Here is a 22083-nt window from a genome sequence, read left to right on the forward strand (position 1 = left end):
AGGAGGAAGCAGGCTCCCTGCTGAGCAGAGAGCCCGATGTGGGGCTCGATCCCAGGACCCTGGGATCATGACCTGAGCCGAAGGCAGAGGTTTTAACCTACTGAGCCACCCAGGCGCCCCGTGGCTGTGCGATTTGAGGAGAGACACGCCACCTCTCTGAGTCTTCTCTTCTTTGCCTTTAAATTTTGAATACCTTGCTGTAAGCCTGAGAGGGGCGTGAAGATTAAAAAATAAATCATGCCTCTCCTGGGTTTAAATATCCCTGGGCTCGCTTGACCCCAGCACCCTTTGGTACTTATGTGGGGTTTGAGCTACTTCTCTTCAAACTTGCTACATTTCTTTAGGGCCAGGGACCAATTCTTTGTGTTTGTTTGCTTGTTTCTATCCCTGAATCCAAATTAGTGTTCTCCATGTTGTAGGCAATTCTAAGAAGGTGAATGAATGAGTGTTCATGCAATAAAATTCTATTAGGGAGCACTACTGTAATCAACCTCTAGTTTCTTAGAACGATACAGTGTTGTACTACGGATTGAGATGCGAAGCATTGTCTAAGAGATTTTCAGTCAAGGAGAATCATCAACAATGTTAGGAACTAGGAGAGACTTTTTTTCCATCCTTCTGAAAAAGCATAGGTCCTTTCCTGGGTCTCTGAAACATTAGTTCATCTTCCGAAGCCTTCCAACCTTTCATCTCAACTCTGTCTTTTTATTTGTTTGAACAGTTCTGTCCACTTTCCTTTCACACCTTCTGTTAAATTTGCTATTTCCCATATGGCTAGGCTAATAATAGTCTTGATACAACTCAGAGCATGCGTTCCTTGTCCCTGTTTCCAAGATAAGTTCCTTGTCCTTGTCTTTTAGTATTCTCATCTCTGTCTAGAATACAGAGTAGGTGACCAGCACAGGGGTGTCGCATGGATGGGTGAATAATGGAGCACAAGTGTGAGAAGACTCCTCTGTTCTGTCCTCCTCCGACTTCTCTGAGTTCTAGTCCTGCTTTCATTTATTTATGACTATTTTTAAAATATTGGACCTCCGAGGCAGAGTTGGATTATGTGTGATTCACAATCCTCAGTTTATGACATGCTTTTATCATGGGTCCTTGCATGGTCTGCTTTAACATATATGTGGATGGATGGATTTTAAATAATGTAACAAGCATCCATGTACTGGCTACCAAAACCAGAATAGGGCCTCGAAAATAATTTATGTCTAACCATATGGTTTTCCCACCTCCCATCACTCTGTTTCCCACAGTCTGGGGTAACCATCATTCTGAATCCTTTATTAATTTTTCCTTTGCTTTCCTTTTTATATAGTTTTATTGTCTCTATTTTTCTAAAAACTTTTCTCATTTTGGTTGTTTTTAACTTTATATCATACTTCCCCCCCACCCCCATTTGTTATATTGTTAAGATTCATCCATATTATTTCATATTGTCAAATATATTCATTTATTCATTTTTGGTCATGTATTCATTCATTGCATGAATATACCATTGTGATTCATTCACATCGATGTGGCTGGGTCGTTAGGTTATACCCAGGATTTTGCTCTTGTGAAAGTGCGTCTATGAATATTCTTGAACATGATGTTGTCAAATTTGTGCAAGAGTTTATGGGTTATGAGCTTGAAGGTAGAATTCCTGGGTCATAGGAAATGTGAATTTTCAACATTATAAGATAATGCCAAAATAGTTTTCAAAGTCTCTACACCAATTCATACTCCTACCATACCCTTTCCAATGCTCGTTATCCTCAAATTTTTTTTTAAAGATTTTATTTATTTATTTGACAGAGATCACAAGTAGATGGAGAGGCAGGCAGAGAGAGAGAAAGGGAAGCAGGATCCCCGCTGAGCAGAGAACCCGATGCGGGACTCGATCCCAGGACCCTGAGATCATGACCTGAGCTGAAGGCAGCAGCTTAACCCACTGAGCCACCCAGGCGCCCTCGTTATCCTCAAATTTTGAACTTGGACCTGTTGAGTGGATATAAAACAGTATTATCCTGTGGTCTGCCCCGATCACTAATGGTGGTGAGAGTGAACAGCTCTTCGACTGTTTATGGATGTGTGTGTTTCCTCTTCTGTGAAAGGCCTATTCCTACTTTTACCCTTTTTTCTATTGATCTGGTTATACTTTACTTATTGATTTGCAAAAGTTTGGTATGTCTTTCTGATGAGAATTCCTTGTTAATTTTATGTTCTTTGTTCAGATATTGATAATTATATAACACTACCCCAAACCTTACTGGCTTAAAGGCATAATTTTTTTTTTTTTTCTCATCATTCTGCGGGGTCACCGGGCTCAGCCAGGTAGTTCTTCTGCCCCAGGCAGTGTCAGCGGGAATAACTCCGGTGTATTCAGTAGCTCCTAGGTAGGACTGGACAGGGTGGTGTGGTGTCTCAGTGCTCTTCCACACGTCCTCGCCATTCGCTTAGCGTGCATTTTCTCATAATGTGGTCATTTGGGGGCAGTTGGACTTTTTCCCTGGAGGCTGGTTGTAAGAAGCAGCCAGCCCTTTTAAGGCCTGTGCTCGAAAACCTCAGAATGATACTTCTGCAAATAATAAAGTCAGTCTGGATTCAAGAGGAGAGAATAACCTCTAGGGAAAATAGCCCCCACTTCTTGATGTGTGAAGTGGCAGACACACGCGGAGAAGGAATTGCTGGCAGCCATTGTGAGACTGTCTGCCGCTTGTATACTACGAATATCTTTCCATTTGTAACTTTACTTTCTACTTCTTTAAGGTGAACCAATTTCTTTTTTTTTAAGTTATTATTTTTAAATTTTATTTTATTTCTTTGAGAAAGGGTCTGTGTGTGAGTGGGTGGGGGGAGGGACAGAAGGAGAGAGAGAATCTTGAGCAGGCTCCACATCCAGCCTGGAGCCCAACGTGGGGTTCAATCTCACGACCTTGAGCTTGTGACCCGAGCTGAAATCAAGAGTCAGATACTTAACCGACTGAGCCACCCAGGTGCCCCTAAGATGAACCAGTGTTCATAATTTTAATCTATCTCTTCTTTTGTAGTCAGTGATTTCTGAATCTTATTTAAGAAATCTTTCCTTATTCCAAATTCTAAAAGATATTCACTGATATTTTGCACTAACTGGTTTTAAAGTTTATTTCTGACATGAAGTCCTTAATTCATCTGACGTTGATTTTTGTCTGTGGCTTGAGTAGGAATTTGATTTTATTGTTTTCCATTGGACATAGATTACTCTTCCCACTTATCTGATGTACCACCTCTGTTATATACTAAGGTTTCCCAAATGCGTGGGTTTGTTTTGGGCTCTTTTCTGTCCTGTAAGGCTGTTTATCTCATCTTGCTCTGTTTTAATTATAATAGCTTCATAATAAGCCCTGATACCTTGAAGGGCAATTTCTTCCTCCCTGGTCTCCCTATTCAGCAATATCCTGGCTTTTCTCTCAATAGAGCTTCTCTTGGAGCATGATAATTCTAAAATGTATATATTATCCTATCCAAGAAAAGAGTCATTTCATTTATTTAGATTTTTAGAAATTCTTTTAATAAATTTTTGTTTTTTTCTTAAAATCCTTATATGAGTGAAATCATATGGTATTTGTCTTTCTCTGTCTGACATATTTCACTTAGTATAAAATCCTGTAGGTCCATCCATGCTGTTGCAAATGACAAGATCTTATTCTTTTTTTTTTTTTTTGAAGATTTTATTTATTTATTTGACAGAGATCACAAGTAGGCAGAGAGGCAGGCAGAGACAGAGGAGGAAGCAGGCTCCCTGCGGAGCAGAGAGCCCAATGTGGGGCTCCATCCCAGGACCTTGGGATCATGACCTGAGCCAAAGGCAAAAGCTTTAACCCACTGAGCCACCCAGGAGCCCAAGATCTTATTCTTTTTTATGACTGAGAAACATTCCATTGTGTATACATACAACTATTCTTTATCCATTCATCTGTTGATTGACACCAGAGTTGATTCCACATCTTGGCCACTGTAAATAATGCTGAAATAAGTTTAGGGATACAAAAATCTTTTCAAATTAGTCTTTTTGTGTTCTTTGAGTAGATACCCAGTAGTGGAATTACTGAATCATATGATAATTCTATTTTTAATGTTTTGAGGAACCTCCATACTATTTCCCACGGTGGCTGCACCAGTTTGCATTCCCACCAACAGAGCACAAGGGTTCCTTTCTCTGCACACTCTCATCTACACTTGGATTTGTAGTCTTTTTGAGTGTAGGCATTCTGACGGGTGTGCTGGTGGGTTCATTTCCATTCATCCCCTCCCCTCCCAGCCTAGATAGCCAGGCACCTTTGGGAACCAGTGGGAACACTCTCCACTTATCTTGCCAACACCGTGGGCCCCACCCTTGTATTCCCCTGCAGATCGGTCCCATCCACACCACCCCATTTGGCACATGTCCCTCCAAAGCTGCTTCTACCCTGGCACATCCTGCAGATAGTCCCAGCAGGGACGGACACCTCTCCAAAGTGACTCCTGCCCTGGGGGGAGGGGAAGATAACCACACACACCAGTGCCTCTGAAGTCCCAGCAGCCTCTCCTTGTAACCAGCAGTAGAGGGAGAGCAACCTGCTGGAGATCAGTGTGACTGTGTCCCCAGCAGACAGACTGGGGTGGGGTGCGGGGGACAGGCAGCTAGTCTAACTGCCTGCTCTGCCCACCAACAAAAACCTCTCAGGGATGTCACAGGAAGAATGCCCTGCGGTTCGGTGTGATGGCAGAGTTGGGCTGAGGGCAGACATCCTGTCTGACTGCTGACACTGCCCAGCTCGGATCCTGAGCATCCCCAGATAGGCCCTTACTGGCACAGGGACCAAACCCTGCCCCGGCATGTCCCCAACAGGTGAAGTCAGCCATTGCAGCTGACGGGACTGAAGACTCAGCCACAACAGGGGGACAAGCAGCCCCATAGGAGACACCCCTGCGGCACCTGGTTCTGGTGAAGGGGGTTTGCACTATAAGGCACCACAGGACCTCTTCTTCTTAGACCATTTATAGGAAATAATGTATATTACTGACCATCCACAATGTCTAATAACACAGAGTAGTTAGTAGCTGCTAGATGGGGAAGAGAGTTACAGGTGGTTGGTTGACGTACTGTTTCTGGGGCCCTAGGCTTGGGTCCTGGTTCCAATATTTATAGTTGTGTGATTCCTTTCTTTTCTTTTTTTTAATTTTAATTTTAATTTATTTATTTGACAGAGAGAGAGCTCAAGGATGGGGGAGCAGCAGGCAGAGGGAGAGGGAGAAGCAGGCTTCCCGCTGAGCAGGGAGCCGGATGTGGGATTCTATCCCAGGACCCTGGGATCATGACCCCAGCCGAAGGCAGTCACTTAACCGACTGAGCTACCCAGACGCCCCCTACAATTGTGTGAGTCTTGGGCATATTACTTAACTTAGTCCCGTGTTTCCTCAACTGTAAAATAGAGGTAATAGCCTTAGGGTGCCAATGTCAAATGCATAGTTCCCGGTGCATAATAGGTGCTATATAAATGCTCACTTTATTTGTTAATGTAGTTACTTGAAAACTGAGAAGAAGCATCATCTCCATTCCTCATATCTTCACTATGGAGATGGAGATAAATGTAGATCATAAGCATCCCCATCCTTGGAAGAAAGTTGCTTCTAAACTTGGAGGAGCAATAATGTAATTCCCTTATCAAATAATTAAATTAAATAATTGGTAAAATTCTCTCTGGGAAAGAGTGGGAAAAATAAAGATCTTTAAAGGAAAAATATACATGAATGTTTAGATGTCTTAGCTTAACTAATATTGTAATTAATTACACTTTTTATTATGATAACAAAATTTTTATAGAAAGAACCCCCCCCCTTTGTTTTAAGAATTGCTGATGGAATCATTCCTTTATTGGGCATCTAGGAGGTGCGAGGCAATGTGCAGGCTGAAGTGTAGTGAGAAGCAGGACATACACAATCTCTCATCTCAGGAACTCAGCGGGGCTGCCTTGCCTGCCCGAGGTGCTGCTTCTGAGTTACAAAAGTATCCTTCTAGAATGTCAAAAGATAAAGTTAAAAAAAAAAGATGTACATAATTTATCTCTGCATATGAGAGAATCCTTAGTTACACACTCGATGAAAACATGTGGTCATACACCAGGATCAAACTTGGAACACTTAAGAATTAACTTTCAAGACGCTGGGCAGGGGTAGAGCTACCCTTGTGCTGCAGAACATTCTGGGAAGGCTGTGGCTATAAGTTTGCTTCTTTACCCCCCTCCTATATGGTGGTGATGCTCAGAGGTGATTTAACTGGGGAGGAAAGCAGTTCGGTGTATGAAGTGCACTACTGGTTAAGCATGAACTTTTGACCCATGCAAGTGTAATCAATATATGGAAAAGGCCTATGTTCAGCTTTTTAGGCTGTAAAATTCTGCATGGCAAGCAAAACAAAACAGAACCAAGAATTTGCCTACCAAGAAGAAGTCAGTAAGAAGATGAGGTCATATCCCTGGTGTCAGAATTTAGTAAAGATGGTAATACCAAGGAGCTATCACTCCAGGTGAAAATGGATTCTCATTTATCTGTGGGCTTAACTCTTGACTTCTCACTTTGGTATCTTCAGCCCCAGCTGTGATCTCCCCACTTACCTTTCTTGCCTTGTCTTCTGTTACTTACGCTCTTGTTAAACTGGACCAACTGGCCTCCGTGCCTTTGCTCGTGCTGGTTCCTCCGCCTGGAACCCCTTCCCTGTTTGCCGCTCACTGACACTTACCAAAGCCCAGTGCATCCTCACCAGCGACTTAGTCCCACCTCTTCCACCCCGTTCCCTGGGCCCCTGGCCTACACATCACCTTGGACCCAGACCACTATACACTTGCCGTACCCCACTTCCCTTCTTCCCTTATGGTTATTTGTCTCCTTATCGCCTCCGCTGGGACTCCGGATAAGGATTCTCTTTGTATTGTAGTGCCTGACATGGAAATTGCAGAGGAGAATGTGAAGAGTAAAATGAATTTGCTGAAGGAAAACATCTTGGCATTTCAGGTGCAACAGGTTCCTCTTAAAATGTCATATAGGACGAGAGAAACATAGCTGTAAAACATGGAAGATAAATATGATATATGTCCTAGAAACATTATAAACAGGCATAAACAGGTGATATGGTTTAAAATTAAGTGAAAAACAAAAAGGCTTATTACTGTCTTTAGAATACGTTGCCATCAATCTCACAGCTGACATCCCTAAGCTAGGCCAAGTGGTCTTTGTTTTACTTACCTCTTTACTAAATTGATAGAAAAAATTACTTGAAAATAACAAAAGAGCTTTTTTTTTCCCCTCCAGGGCCAATTCTGTGACTACTGCAATTCTGAGGACCCCAGGAGAGCACATCCTGTCACCAACGCAATTGATGGATCCGAACAATGGTGGCAAAGCCCTCCTCTGTCCTCAGGCACACAGTACAACAAAGTCAATGTCACCTTGGATCTGGGGCAGGTGAGTTATGCTTCTGACTGGAAAGAGGGAAGCTCATTTGGATTGTCGTTTCTACGGTTATTTCTGATAGAATAATAATTATATTAAAAAACAAACATAGCTTTAATTCTCTAGTCACTGTGAAGCCTATGACAGTCATATTTGCATTCCTCCACGCTCAGCCTATCATGACACAGACACCCATACCTATGAAGCGTTAAAAATAGTCAAAAATAGTTATATTGGCAAAGATATTACTATTATTATTATTATTTTTGATTATGGCAAAGTACACATGACATAAAATGTACCATCTTAAGATATTTTATTTTTTAAAAAGATTTTATTTATTTACTTAAAGAGAGTGCAAGTGAGGGGGAGCAGAGGGAGAGAGAGAATCTCAAACAGACTCCGTGCTGAACGAGGGGCCCCACTTAGGGCTTGATCCCATGACCCTGAAATCGTGGTCTGAACTGAAATCAAGAGTTGGATGCTTAACCGACTGAGCCATGCAGGCCCTCCCCATCTTAGAGGAGTTTAACCGTATGGTTCAGTAGCCTCAAGTTCACATTGTGTGCAACCAGTCACCAGCATTCTTTCTCGTCTTACAAAACTGGCACTCTGTGCCCAGCCCCAGGCTACCACCATTCTACTGTCTCTGTGGATTGGTCAACCCCAGTCACGTCACAGAGGTAGAATCCTACAGTATCCGTCCTTTGTGACTGGCTTACTTCACCTAGCCTACTGTCTCTGTGTCAGCAGTGTGTGTCTGAATTTGCTTCCTTTTTAAGGCTGAATAATATTCCATTGTATGTATGTCTCACATTTATTTATCCAGTCATCTGTCAAGGGACACTTGAGTTGCTTCCATGTTTTGGCTCTTGTGAGTAATGCTGTTATGAACATGGGGATGACTAAGATATTTTTATAGCATTCTCTTTCCCAGAAATCCTGATTCTATGACCACTGACTACTAGTTGTTCACTTTGTTTGGTCAGCTGGTGCACAAGAAAACACAACTTCAGACCTGTCTTCCTGTGGTATGCTAAGAGGGCCCCTAGGATGTCTTCCTCTTGGTGTACATGCCCAGTGTGATCCCCTCTATTTCCAGTGTGTCAGGACTATGATGGAAGTCACTCCCTTGGTAAGGAGGCATTATGTGACAAAAATGAAGGGCTTGTGTTTAAGGTCCCAAGTCAGTTGATCAAAAGAGAGATTATCTTGGAGGATTCCTCCCTAATTTGGGGAACTCTTAAAAGGGACTGGGCCCTACCTAAAGGAAGAGATCTGAAGCATGATCAAATTTCCTGCTGAACTTGAAGGGGAAAACTGCCATGTTATAAACTATCTTTGGAGATGGCCACATGGCAAGGACCTAAGAATGGTTTCTAGAAGCAGAGAACAGCCTCAGCCAACAGCTGGGAAAAAAAGCAGGAACCTCAGTCCTACAACCTACAACAAACTTGGAAATGGGTCTTTCCAGGCAATCTGGCAAATGCCTGGTTGCAGCCACCGTGCCCAGACTCCTGAAATATAGGACTGAAAGATCATAAATGGCTTTGTCTTAAGCCACTAAATTTATTTTCATTTGTTAAGCAGCAATAGAAAAATGAATGCACCTTCTTTCCTCTTTCAGACTAGGGAGTGCCTCCTATCTGTTTCACCCTGTTCCTTCAACAAGTACTTATTTATTGCCTATTCTATACGTCAGGCACTGTTCTTGGTATTTGCATTACATAAAAGAACGAAGACATGGAGAGTCCTTCCCTCATGGGAGACAGCCAACAAAAATATATATCACTAAATATAATATGTTAGAAGCTGATAACAGCTATGGAAAACATAAAAAAGTAGATCAGGGTAAGAGGATCATGAGGCCAGGACAAGAAGCGTTTGCAGTTTTAGGCAGGACCGTCAGGAGAGAGCTTAATGGACAAAGATGAGAAACAGGGGAAGGCATTCATCATGCAGATTTCAGTCACCCAGACAAAGGGAACACCCTGCAAAGCCTTTCTAAGGTGGGAGCTTGTCTGGAAGGTATAAGGAGCTGCGTGGAGGCCAGGGTGGTTAGACCAGAGTCAGGGAGAGGGCAGTGGTGAGAAAAAAGGCCAGAGAGAGAACAGACAGGGCCAGATCAAGTAGGGCTCCTAGGCCATGATAAGGACATGGGCTCCAATGAGAGATGAGTCATTACAGAGTTTCAAGCAGAAGAATGATCTAATCTGATTTAAATTTAAAAAAGATTTCTCTGTCTATTTTGTTGATAATTATCAAGGGGCAAGGGTAGAAGCCAGTTAGGTGACTGTCACTGTAATCCACGAGAAAGATGCAAGTAGGGGCAGTGGCAGGGGTGTGTCCCAGATCTATTCTGAGACTAGAGGTGCCATGATTTCCTAGTGGATTGAAGGTGAAGTGTGAGAAGAGAGGGTTCTGGGATGATTCCCAAGACTTTTGGTCTGAGCAACTGGAACTGTTGTTTGCAGAGATGTTGGAGACTCTGGGGGACAGGGGCAGTTAATGTGGACATGCAAGCACTGAAATACTGTTTGGACATCGCATTGGAAGTATGGACTAGACACTGGGAGATATGAGTCTGGGAAGCTGGCTGGGCTGGAAGAGAGGCTTGTTAAAGATTTCTTTAGGAATTATATTCAGGATCTCTCAGCTTCTTGGATCTGTATATTTATACCTTTCATTATCTTTGGGATATTTTCAAACAAACATCCTTCCTTCCTTTTCTAGCTTTATTGAGGTTTCATTGACAAGTAAAATTTTCTGTGTTTTAAAGTGTATAATGTGATGATTCGATAAGCATATACTTTGTGAAATGATCACCATGAGGAGGTTAATTCACATATTCATTACCTCACGTACTTTTCTTGTGAGTGTGTGGTGAGACCACTTGAGATCTTGTCTCTTAGTAAATTTCAGGCATATAATCCAGTACTATTAACTATAGATACCATGTTGTACATTAGAAACCCAGAACTTATTTATCTTATAGCTGAAAGCTCGTATCCTTTGAGCAGCATCTCCTGATTTCTCCCACTCCCTAGCCCCTGGTAAATACCATTCTACCCTCTGTTTCCATGAGTTCAAGTTCTCTTTCTTTGGGATATTGATGGTATTGTTAGATCTTTTATTATTGTTCCACAGGTCCCTGAGGCTCTGTTCATTTATTTTTTTCAGTTGCTTTTCTCTCTTTTTCAGATTAGGTAATTGTATTGTTCCATTTTGAAATTCCCTGATTCAAAAAAGAAAAAAAAGAAATTCCCTGATTCCTTTCTCTTTCATGTTCTCCTGTCTAGCCCATTTAGTGAGTTTTTAATTTTAGTTATTGTATTTTTTCAGTTATTATAATTCCTATAATTGCCACTTAGGTTTTTTTTTTTTTATATCTTCTATTCCTTGGCTGAGATTTTTAATATTTTAATTTACTTCAAGAATATTTGTACTTACTCACTGAAGCATTTTGATACTTTAAGGGTTTTGTTAGATAATTCTATCATCTCTTTCATCACCTTTTGTTGGGGTCTGTTGATTGTCCTTTCTCATTCACATTGTTATTTTCCTCTGATTTTTGGTATGATGAGTGATTTCCAGTTGTGTTCTGGACATTTTAGATATTATATTAGGTGACTCTAAATCCTATTTAAATCTCCCAGCTTAGCATATGTCACTCTGTTTAGGTTTAATACGTGGGTTTTGGCTTGCTTTTGCAGCCTGTGATTCCAATGAATATTTGGTTTTCCGCTGGTGCATATTATGTAGTCTGCTGTTTTCATCTGGTCCCTGGGCTCCTGCTTGGTTCTCATTTGTGCTGCTGACTCTGGAGCCAGAATGAACTTCTCCTGATCCAGTGACACCTAGTAGGGGTTGAGACACACTGGACCTTCAGGGCAGAGAGTGCTTCCCCAGTGCATCGGCCAAAGCTACCTAATGCAGGTGAAGCTCCTGCTGAAATAGACATTTGGAAATCAGTGGCATGTAGATTGTGTTAACCCACGAGACTGCATGAGAGTGAGAAGAGAAGAGGATCTAGTGCTGAGCCATAGGCTCTCCAATATTAAGAAGTCCTGGAAAAGAAAAGGAACCAGTAAAGAAGACTGGTGTGGAATGACAGATGGGAAGAAGATAACTACAAGAGTGTGGTGTCCTAAAGCTAGGTGAAGAAAGTATATCAAAAGGGAGGCAGTCTTCCAGCTCTATAATACGAAGACAAAGAGCCCAATTTTAAAAAAACGAGCAAAAGATCTGAATAGGCAGTTTTCTAACCCACTGAGCCACCCAGGCGCCCCGACAGTTTTCTAAAGATACACGAATGGCCAATAAGCATATGAAAAGATGCTCAGTATCATTAGCCATCAGGGAATTGTAAGTTAAAACCACAATGAGATCTTTTATCCATTTTGAGTTTATCTTTGTGTACGGTGTAAGAGAATGGTCGAGTTTCATTCTTCTACATATAGCTGCCCAGTTTTCCCAGCACCATTTATTGAAGAGAGAGACTGTCTTTTTTCCACTGTATATTTTTTCCTGTTTTGTCGAAGATTAACTGACCATAGAGTTGAGGGTCCATATCTGGGCTCTCTACTCTGTTCCACTGGTCTATGTGTCTGTTTTTATGCCAGTACCATGCTGTCTTGGTGATCACAGCTTTGTAGTAAAGCTTGAAATCAGGTAACGTGATGCCCCCAGTTTTATTTTTGTTTTTCAACATTTCCTTAGCGATTCGGGGTCTCTTCTGGTTCCATACAAATTTTTGGATTATTTGCTCCAGCTCTTTGAAGAATACCGGTGGAATTTTGATTGGAATGGCATTAAAAGTATAGATTGCTCTAGGCAGTATAGACATTTTAACATCTCCATATCCGAGAGCATGGAATGGTCTTCCATCTTTTTGTGTCTGGAAGAGATTATGCTGAGTGAAATAAGTCAAGCAGAGAGAGTCAATTATCATATGGTTTCACTTATTTGTGGAGCATAACAAATAGCATGGATGACATGGGGAGTTAGGAGAAGGGAGTTGGGGGAAATTGGAAGGGGAGGTGAACAATGAGAGACTATGGACTCTGAAAAACAATCTGAAGGGTTTGAAGAGGTGGGGGGGTGGGAGGTTGGGGGAACCAGGTGGTGGGTATTAGAGAGGGCATGGATTGCATGGAGCACTGGGTGTGGTACAAAAACAATGAATACTGTTATGCTGAAAATAAATTAAAAAAAAGATAAAAAAAAACCCACAGTGAGAGACCACTTCACACTCAGTTGGGTGGCTGTAATCAAAGAAAGAGGTAATAAAGTATTGGTGAGGCTCTGGAGAGATTGGAACGCTAATACATTGTTAGTACCAAAGTAAAGTGGCATAGCTGCTTTGGAAAACGGTTTGGTACTTTCTGGATGGCTCAGTCAATTAAGCATCTGCCTTGGGCTCAGGTCACGATTCCAGGGTCCTGGGACTGAGCTGCTCCTCAGGCTCCCTCTTAACAGGGAACCTGCTTCTCCCTCTCTGCCCCTCCCCCAGCTCTTATATGCATGCACACGTGCTCTCTCACTCTCTTAAATAAATAAATAAAATGATTAAAAAAAAAAAGGTTTACCATCTTACCTAGCAATTCCACTCCTAGTTATATTTTCAAGAAAAATGGAAACATACATACACAGAAAACCTTGTTCATTAATGTTCATTATATCATTCTTTGTAATAGCCAAAAAGTGGGGCAATGCAAATTGTCCATCAGTTGATGAATAAATACACCAAATATCCATATCTACACAATGGAATATTATCCAACAATAAAAAGGAGTGAATTTCTGATTAATGCGATGACATGGGTAAACCTTAAAAACGTGATGCTTGAAAGAAGCCAGTCACAAAAGAGCATGCGTCATATGATTCCACATGTAGGAAATGTACAGACAGGCAACTCTTTAGTTGCAGAACAGTCATAGCTTAGTGGTTTCCTAGGGCTGGGGGTTTCGGAGGGAATTGAGGAATGTCTCCTGGGAGGTATGGCTTGTTTTGGGGGAGACAGATGAAAACTGAGTGTGATTGATTGGACAATTTTGTGAACATACCAAATGCCTTTGGACTATACATTTAGATGAGTGAATTGAATGGTGTGTGAGATACACCTCAGGAGAGATACATATCAACAAAGAGTTTATGGAAAGAGAGTGTTTCAAGGAAAAAAAAAGAGAGAGAGAGAGAGAGTGACTGTGTCAAATGCTGTGTCAAGTAACACAGGACAGGTAATGACTGATAATTTGCCATTGGATTTGCTAATGTGGAGGTCCCTGGTGGCTTTGATGAGACAGGATTGAAAGTCTGACTGCAGGGAGGTTAAGAGAGAATGGGAACGGAAATGAAGCTTGGAGTACAGAAATCTAATCTGAAGAGTTTTAAAGCAATGAGGAGAGAAGAAATGGGGGGAAGAACTGCTGAATGTCAGGTAAAGAAAAGACTGGTAACTGATTCATAATAGGAGATCCACAGCAACATTAACACGGATACTGGTAAGAGTATTAATACTGATGTTTAAGCTAGTCTTTCTGCTGGCCATAGTGGTGCACACAGTATGGTTCATACAGGAAATACCGTTTGACCAGATGCCTGCCCTCAGCCCATCTGCCGGGGCTGAGGTCGCATTGATGTGCAGGGTGCTGTCCTTGAGAGGCTTTTCTTGGTGGATGGGGCTGCAGGAACCCTCGTGCACTGTTGGTGGGAATGCAGACTGGAAGAGCCACTTTGGAAAACAGTATGGAGGTTCCTCAAGAAATAAAAAAATAGAATTACCATATAATCTGGTAATTTCACTTCTGGCCATTTACCCAAAGAAAATGAAAACACTAACTTGAAAACCCATATGCACTGCTAGGTTTATTATAGCATTATTTATTTATTTTAAAGATTTTATTTACTTATTTGAGAGAGAGAGAGAGACCATGAGAGGGGAGAGGTCAGAGGGAGAAGCAGACTTCCCTCCGAGCAGGGAGCCTGATGTGGGACTCGATCCTGGGACTCCAGGATCATGACCTGAGCTGAAGGCAGTTGCTTAACCCACTGAGCCACCCAGGCGCCCCCCAGTGCTCCATTATTTACAATAGTCAAATTATGGAAGCAACCTAAGTGTCCACTGATCCATGATTGAATAAAGAAGATGCTGTATATATACAATGGAATATTTTTCAGCCATAAAAAGGATGATATCTTGCCATTTGCAAGAACATGGGTGGAGTTAGATGGTATTGGGTTAAGTGCAGTAAGTCAGAGGAGGACAGTACCGTATGGTGTTACTCATATGTGGAGTTTAAGAAACAAAACTAATGAACAAAGAAAAAAAGAGACAAACCAAAAAACACACTTTTAACTGGAGGGACTGCACTGATAGTTACCAGAGGGGAGGTGGGAGGAGGGATGGGTAAAACAGATGGACCGGGTTAAGAGTACACTTACCGTGATGAGCACTGAGTCATGCATTGAATTGTTGAACCACTATATTGTACACCTGAAACTGACACAATGTTGTATGTTAACTATAATTCAGTTGAAAAGAAAGAAAAAAATTTCTCCAAAGACAGTATCGCTTGAATGCAATCAAAAAGAAAATGCAGCCCACAGACTGGAAATCAAATGATACTGAGATTTCTTCAAAGGAGTGTGTTATAAAAAAAATAATCCTTTTGGTTAGGGATACTTTGGTGATAGAGCAGCTGTCCACCTCTTCAAATCATGTTATATGAAATTACCCCTCTCCTAAGAATATTCTCACCAACAACTTTCTTTTTTTTTTTAAATATTTTATTTATTTATTAGACAGAGATCACAAGTAGGCAGACAGGCAGGCAGAGAGAGAGAGTGGAGGAAGCAGGCTCCCCGCTGAGCAGAGAGTCCGATGCGGGGCTCGATCCCAGGACCCCGAGATCATGACCTGAGCCGAAGGCAGAGGCTTTAACCCACTGAGCCACCCAGGTGCCCCCCACCAACAATTTTCATCTGAGGTAATTCAGGAAGATCTTTCATGGCTTGAAAGACTCTATGAGTCCAATTTCAACTATGAATTAGTCTTATCCTGCTAATAACTCACCTCTGTCATTAACTCATTAGAGATTTTGCCTATAATGACCAGAATTTACCTATTATACCAGTTATTTTTCTTAAAAGATTTTATTATTTGACAGAGATCACAAGCAGGCAGAGAGGCAGGCAGAGAGAGAGAGGGAAGCAGGCTCCCTGCTGAGCAGAGAGCCGGATGCAGGAATCGATGCTAGGACACTGAGATCATGACCTGAGCGAAAGCAGAGGCTCAAACCACTGAGCTACCCAGGTGCCCCCATACCAGTTATTTAACTGAAGATTTCTGTAGATAGCTGGGAATTTTAAGCCATCAAATACCGATGTCTGCTGGATTTACTTTTACTCCTCAAATCTATTAAAAAAAAACAACAACAACCTACCTTTTAAAAGGACCCTCTTGTTATACTGAAAAATCTCTAAGACGGTTGAATTCAAAAAACTACCAACGTGGGAACAATTTAGTAACTTGCTGGTTGCTGACAGACGTTAGCCATGCCTCCTTCTGCATGAAGGTTGTGTTCACTCAGTACCTGACCGACTGGGGAAGCTGCTCTGAGTGGGGGTTGATGGTGGATCCTGGAGTCGGCCCACACTGGTTTGTGCCCTGGTGCACTGCTTACTCGCTGTGTGACCCTGAGCAACATGCTTGAGTGCTCTGTGCCACAGTTTCCTCCTTTAAAAGGAAGATAATAATTATACTTGCCCTGTAGGATTGCTCTGAGGTTTGAATGAGTGAACTCCTTCAATTTTAGACCTCTTTAGGCCAGTGGTTTTGAAATAAATTTTTATTTAGTAAAATAAAGTGAATATCAATAAATGCTCATTATTAAGAGACTCATTACTCTGCTCTTCTAGAAAACACTGTATGCGGTGCTATAGAGTACTAAAAAGCCCAGAAACAGGAAAAGCAACATCAATGATGTCAGACTGAAGATGTTCCTTTCCTCCTGGAGTCATAGCACCATGTGCTCTAACAAATAGGTTTGGTCTTGTAAGATTTATAGTATATGCCCTCTGAGCAGGATCTGTATTTTCTTCTTTTTGCTGGAATTAGCCACAAAACTGTCACTGAAAGGTTAGATTTCATAACTGAATGGTGAACTACAGACCTTACATATAGGGAAGTGTGAATTTTTTTTTTTTTTGGAAGTATGGTTGGGATGTACACTATAGGCCCTAAACTTAATAGCATGTCACTTTTTTTTTCCAGCTGCTGAGAACTGACATTTGAATTTGATGAGCTGTAGTCTGTTTGACAGCTTTTGTTGTCACTTTTCTCTGTCTGCTTTTGGACTAGTCAGTGGTTTTCATGGTGGTTTTTCTCAGACAACTCAGTTTGGCAAATAAAAGCATCACTTTCAGGACTCAGTCCTGAAGGACAGTGTCCCCCTTACAAGGCGACAAATAGAGGAAGTTTTAGTGACTCACTGGACACAGTGGTATTTTCTCAGGCTGTTCAATTTCATTCGATACTCATCAGTTTTAGAATCAGAACACGATGTTTTATAGGAGACTTTCATCTCATCTGGCTAAATATAATGAGTTCAGCTTCCGAGCCTGTGTATAGACCATTTGGGACATACAGGATTTAATGTCCCCAGGGCATCCCTCAACCCAGGAGGAACAGAAATTGGTGGAAATTCTCCATTTCCCTGCCTCTCCAAGGAACAATTCTTTAGAATGTCTCCACCAGAATTGAGCCCCAGTTGGCTGTGGTAAGAATCTGCCATTAACATATCAGCCACTGGCTTTTTCCCTCCTCTGTGGCCTCCTCGCTTCCCATTTATGCTTCTTGAGATCTATGCCCTTACGAGCTACCCACACCCAGTCTTTGTTTCAGAGCTGGATTTAGAGACAAACGAAGACACAGAAGAAAGGGGGTTTAGACAGAGACTCTGAGCACCCTACAGATATACACACAAGCAAACACTAGGAAAAACTTATATAGAATACAGTAAGTAGAAAATTCAGGAAATGGTTCTAATGCTCTCAGGTTAAGAGTAACAAAGGAAAAAGCATTATAACTTTTAAAGAAAAAATAGGTCACACAGAAATATACCATCACTTTACTTCATTTTTCATGAACTCAGCATATTTGGTGAATTCCGCAGCAGCCAGAGGTAAATACAGTATCCAACCATCTGAGAGCGAATTTAGTATGTAAAAGGCCTAGGATCCTCCCGCACCCCAGCCTTCTTTTTAACTTTTATGAGACTTTGGCAGATGAATCCAAAACATTCTTTATAGCCCTTTTCAGTTCTGACTCAGATGGGAGGAAGGCCTGGGCTGATTTCTGTCTCTTCTTGGGCTAAGGTGCTTTGGAGATTAAATTGGTTCTAGGGACGCCGTGCAGAGCATGTCCCTAAAAGTCTGACTCAGTTGGGTCCGTGGGTGGATATAGTTCCATCCAAAAAGGGATGACTCTTAGATTTGGCCCAAACTTTAGATTCCAGGAATTGCCTAGACCATAAGCTTCAGAAAGGGTCCATGTCTTATTTTGTTCACTATGTGGTGTCCTGCTCCCAGCATCTTGCACAGTTTTCAGCATATAGCAGATGCTCAATAAATATATTGAGTGACTGTAGAATGAAACAAGGATGATTCAGGGTCAGTCCGAACTTCCCAGGGTATGGTACTAGTGGAAGTATGTTGCTGTGAGACCAAATCTCTAGGACAGGGTAGACCAGCCTTGGCTCTGTAATTAACTAGATGGTTGGTTCCACTTATGACATTTGGGTCTCCTTGCAACACCATTTAAGTGTTCTATAGCTGTAACATTAGAAGATATAGATCTTACTCAGAACAAATCTGTAATTTGTAAATATTCTATTAACAGACACATACAATCATGAGACTCAACCTTTGAAAACAAATCATTTGTTAGTGGGTAGAAAAGGGACCAACAAAATCTCCTGGGCTATGGGGGATGCAATTTTATTCTTTATGATAATTGTTTATTCTTTATGTAGTAGCCTACACATTTTTTTTAAAAGATTTTATTTATTTATTTGACAGAGGGAGAGATCACAAGTAGGGCAGAGCAGCAGGCAGAGGGGGGGTGGAGCAGGCTCCCTGCTGAGCAGAGAGCCCGATGCAAGGCTTGATCCAAGAACCCTGAGATCATGACCTGAGCTGAAGGCAGAGGCTTAACCCACTGAGCCACCCAGGTGCCCCTAGCCTACACATGTTAATTGCCTAGTAACCTAAACATGTTAATTTCCATTGAAGTGCCTTTTAAGGAGTTTATACATTAGGAAGAGGCTGGCAATCTGGAATTTTCACTTTACATGTGAAAAATTCAAGGAAGTTGAGTCGACCCAGAGCAACAGACGGGAATCCCTGAGATGCCAACTTTGTTTGGCTCTCTGAATCACTATCTCAAATAGCATTGATAACGTATCTAAGTATATAGGTTCCAAGATATTTAAACACTATTGGATAAAATAATGTCTGGGAAATCAGGCCCTTTCCCCCGAGTGTGGGGAGTTCTCGCAGCCTATGGCTAGAGACACCTGTGAATGCTGTACGTGAACGTACTTTGACCCTGGCAGGGCGTGAGACCAACGTGGAATATGCTTATTATTATTACTTAGAGAAATCATTATTGACACCCTTGCTTCCCTCCTTTTCTGCACTTCCAAAAAGCTTACACTGCTTTATCTCTTCTGAGCGAGTGAAGTATGTAAATATGTTCACAGTCAAGTTCTGGAAACTCTTTGCCGATGTTCTACCATCCAAGAATGTTTGCGTTGAAAAAAAATCCCTGTCTATTTTTGTCATGGAACTACTGCTAGGAATTTATCCTAAGGAAACAATGAGATAAATGCTCAAAATATTTGAGCAAGGGTATTCTTGGGAGCATTGTTCATATAACATAGCTGGGAAACCATCTCACATCTGATAAAAGGGGACTGCTTCCTGCAATGGATCGTCAGCCATCAGAATGATGCCGCTGACAGGATCTTTATGGACACTATGGACACTTTATGGACACTAGCTGTGTCTGTGCTAAGTTGTGAAGAGGAGAAATCAAACTATTATGTCAGCTGTGTGTATCGTAGGGTATGACTTCATTTGCTTTGTGTATATAAGCACAGAAAAAAGTAAAAAAAGAATCTAAAATACGAAGAATGCTCTTCTCTGGATGGTGGGATTATTGGTGATTTTGACTTTCCTCTGTAAGTCCCATTTGCAGTGTAGTACATATTCATGTTCTGGATTATTTCCTAGGTATGAATCTGGCTTCACGCCTTTCAAGCTGCATGACCCTGGACCCCCTAGTTAATGTCACCAGGGCAGTTTCTTCCTTTGAAATTTGGGAATGAATGTAGTACCACTCTTGTAGGGTTGTTGGGAGGAATTAAGAAGGTAATATAGAAAAAACTTTTATTTTTTAAAAAAGATTTTATCTATTTAAGAGAGAGAGCACAAGCAGGGGCAGCAACAGGCAGAGAGAGAGAGGGAGAAGCAAACTCCCTGCTGAACAGGGAGCCCGATTCTGGCTCCATCCCAGGACCCTGGGATCATGACCTGAGCTGAAGGAAGATGTTTCACCAACTGAGCCACTCAGGCGCCCCCTAGAAGAAAACTTTTAGAATTAAGCCTCCCGGGGCGCCTGGGTGGCTCAGTGGGTTAAGCCGCTGCCTTCGGCTCAGGTCATGATCTCAGGGTCCTGGGATCGAGTCCCGCATCGGGCTCTCTGCTCAGCGGGGAGCCTGCTTCCCTCTCTCTCTCTCTCTCTCTCTGCCTGCCTCTCTGTCTACTTGTGATCTCTGTCAAATAAATAAATAAAATCTTAAAAAAAAAAACTATAAAAAAAAAAAAGAATTATGCCTCCCATGCTGTAAGAGCTCAGGCCATGTTAGTTATTATGTCTGTATTTTTTTTTTTTTAGTGAGCTCGTACATAAAGATAATAGAGTTAATTGAGAAGATACTTCCTTTTTGGGAAAAAAAGAAAAGTTGGTATAGGGAAGACGAAAGGAACAGTTATTCCTGGTGAGATTTGAGGTATTGATGGGAAAGCTTACTGGGCATTTTCTTGATGCCCTCTATCCCCCAATACAAAACTTCTGACCACTTCATCCCGAATGAGGTCGGCCTGCCAGAGATCTTTTTTTTTTTTTTTTTTAAAGATTTTATTTATTATTTATTTAACAGAGAGAGATCACAAGTAGACAGAGAGGCAGGCAGAGAGAGAGAGAGAGAAGCAGGCTCCCTGTCGAGCAGAGAGCCCGATGTGGGACTCGATCCCAGGACCCTGAGATCATGACCTGAGCCGAAGGCAGCGGCTTAACCCACTGAGCCACCCAGGCGCCCTGCCAGAGATCTTTAAAAGCGAACAGAATCAGAAAAATGCCCAGTAATGGAAATTGATTTTTTTTAAAGAGCCTATTTTATTCCTTAGCTAATCTTGAAAACTATTTTATGTTTCTTCCCTTGTGAAACTTCTGTGATTTCAGGCGTATTTTGGCTTTAAATCATGGCAGTTGTCCTATTACTATTATTGGCAAGCATATTTAAGGAAAAACTGAATTTCACAAATTCTTCACTATGGTTCCAATGAAATCTCGAGTTAAATACAATGTCTCGGGGGAGTCCTTGGGCCCGATGCCCCCTCTCCTCTGTCAGCTGTCTTCTAGTCCTGTAGAGCCCCCAATTCCCTCCTCCTCCCAGGGACTGTGGAGCCTGCCCCCCCGCCCCATGCAACCAAACAACCTTCCTTTACTCTTGTCTTCCTGAAGCCCCTTCTTTCCTTTTTCCACTTTCCATGTTTTGCCTCACTTTTGGTTTTTCACTTTACATTCTCCCATTGTGTTTCTTTCCTTTAGAGAAAAGCTTAATTATGATCAAACCAGTACCTCTTCTGTGGTCACTGCCGGCCTTCAGGAGGGGTGCTGTGCGTGTGTGTCCCTGGCTGTCCCCACCCAGCCCCAGAGTGATGCCCTGTAGAGCCGGTTGGGAAGGTCAGGGCTCCCTAAGGAGGCTTAGCTCCACCAAGAGCCGGCTGTCTGCCTGGCCACAGCCAGACCCACGGTTGGCCTCCTGGTGCAGGCAGTGTGGACGGCGTACCTCCCCAGGATGGAGGCAGTGCCCTCCAGACCCGAGGGGCCGGCCCACTTTCCCCAGGTCCCAGGGGTCCTTCAGTTCCCGCTACGCTTACACAGGGGGATTCCTTGGCGGAGTAGCCTGTGGACAAGGATGCTTCAGGCTCGTGTCTCTCTGACTCAACAGCCCCTGGGCTGCTTGCACTTCTCTTTGATTCTCAAAACACCCCAGTAGCCCTTCTGCAGGTGAAGAGTTCCTGACTCAGTACTTCTGCGTGACATGCTCTGTTCCATAGGTTTCAAGCACCCTGAGCAATGAGATGGTATGTTTACCTTTGTTGTTTCTCCACCTCGTAGAATTACCGGAGCGGAACATTTGGTTCTCTCCCCTGCCTCTCCCTGGTCCTAGCTCCCAGACTCTCGTTCCTCATCCCTCCCACATCATTCCCACAGGGCCTGTAACAAACACACAGTGTCCTGAGCTCGGGGAGAGATGGAGGGGGCGGGCCAGGGCCAGGGA

At 42.4% G+C, this 22083-nt stretch overlaps 1 protein-coding gene across 1 annotated transcript in view; it reads left to right on the top strand.

Annotated features, from left to right (window-relative positions):
• The window catches only part of LOC111142476 (laminin subunit alpha 3), a 271036-nt gene that overhangs the window by 20391 nt on the left and 228562 nt on the right, over positions 1 to 22083 (top strand). Inside the window, exon 2 of the mRNA XM_022495666.1 lies at positions 7312 to 7464. Coding sequence (XP_022351374.1) covers positions 7312 to 7464 — 153 coding nt within the window. The remainder of the gene's footprint in view (positions 1 to 7311; positions 7465 to 22083) is intronic.

Source organism: Enhydra lutris, unplaced genomic scaffold (assembly GCF_002288905.1).
Source record: "Enhydra lutris kenyoni isolate GAN:26980312 unplaced genomic scaffold, ASM228890v2 scaffoldscaffold8, whole genome shotgun sequence".
Taxonomy (NCBI): domain Eukaryota; kingdom Metazoa; phylum Chordata; class Mammalia; order Carnivora; family Mustelidae; genus Enhydra; species Enhydra lutris.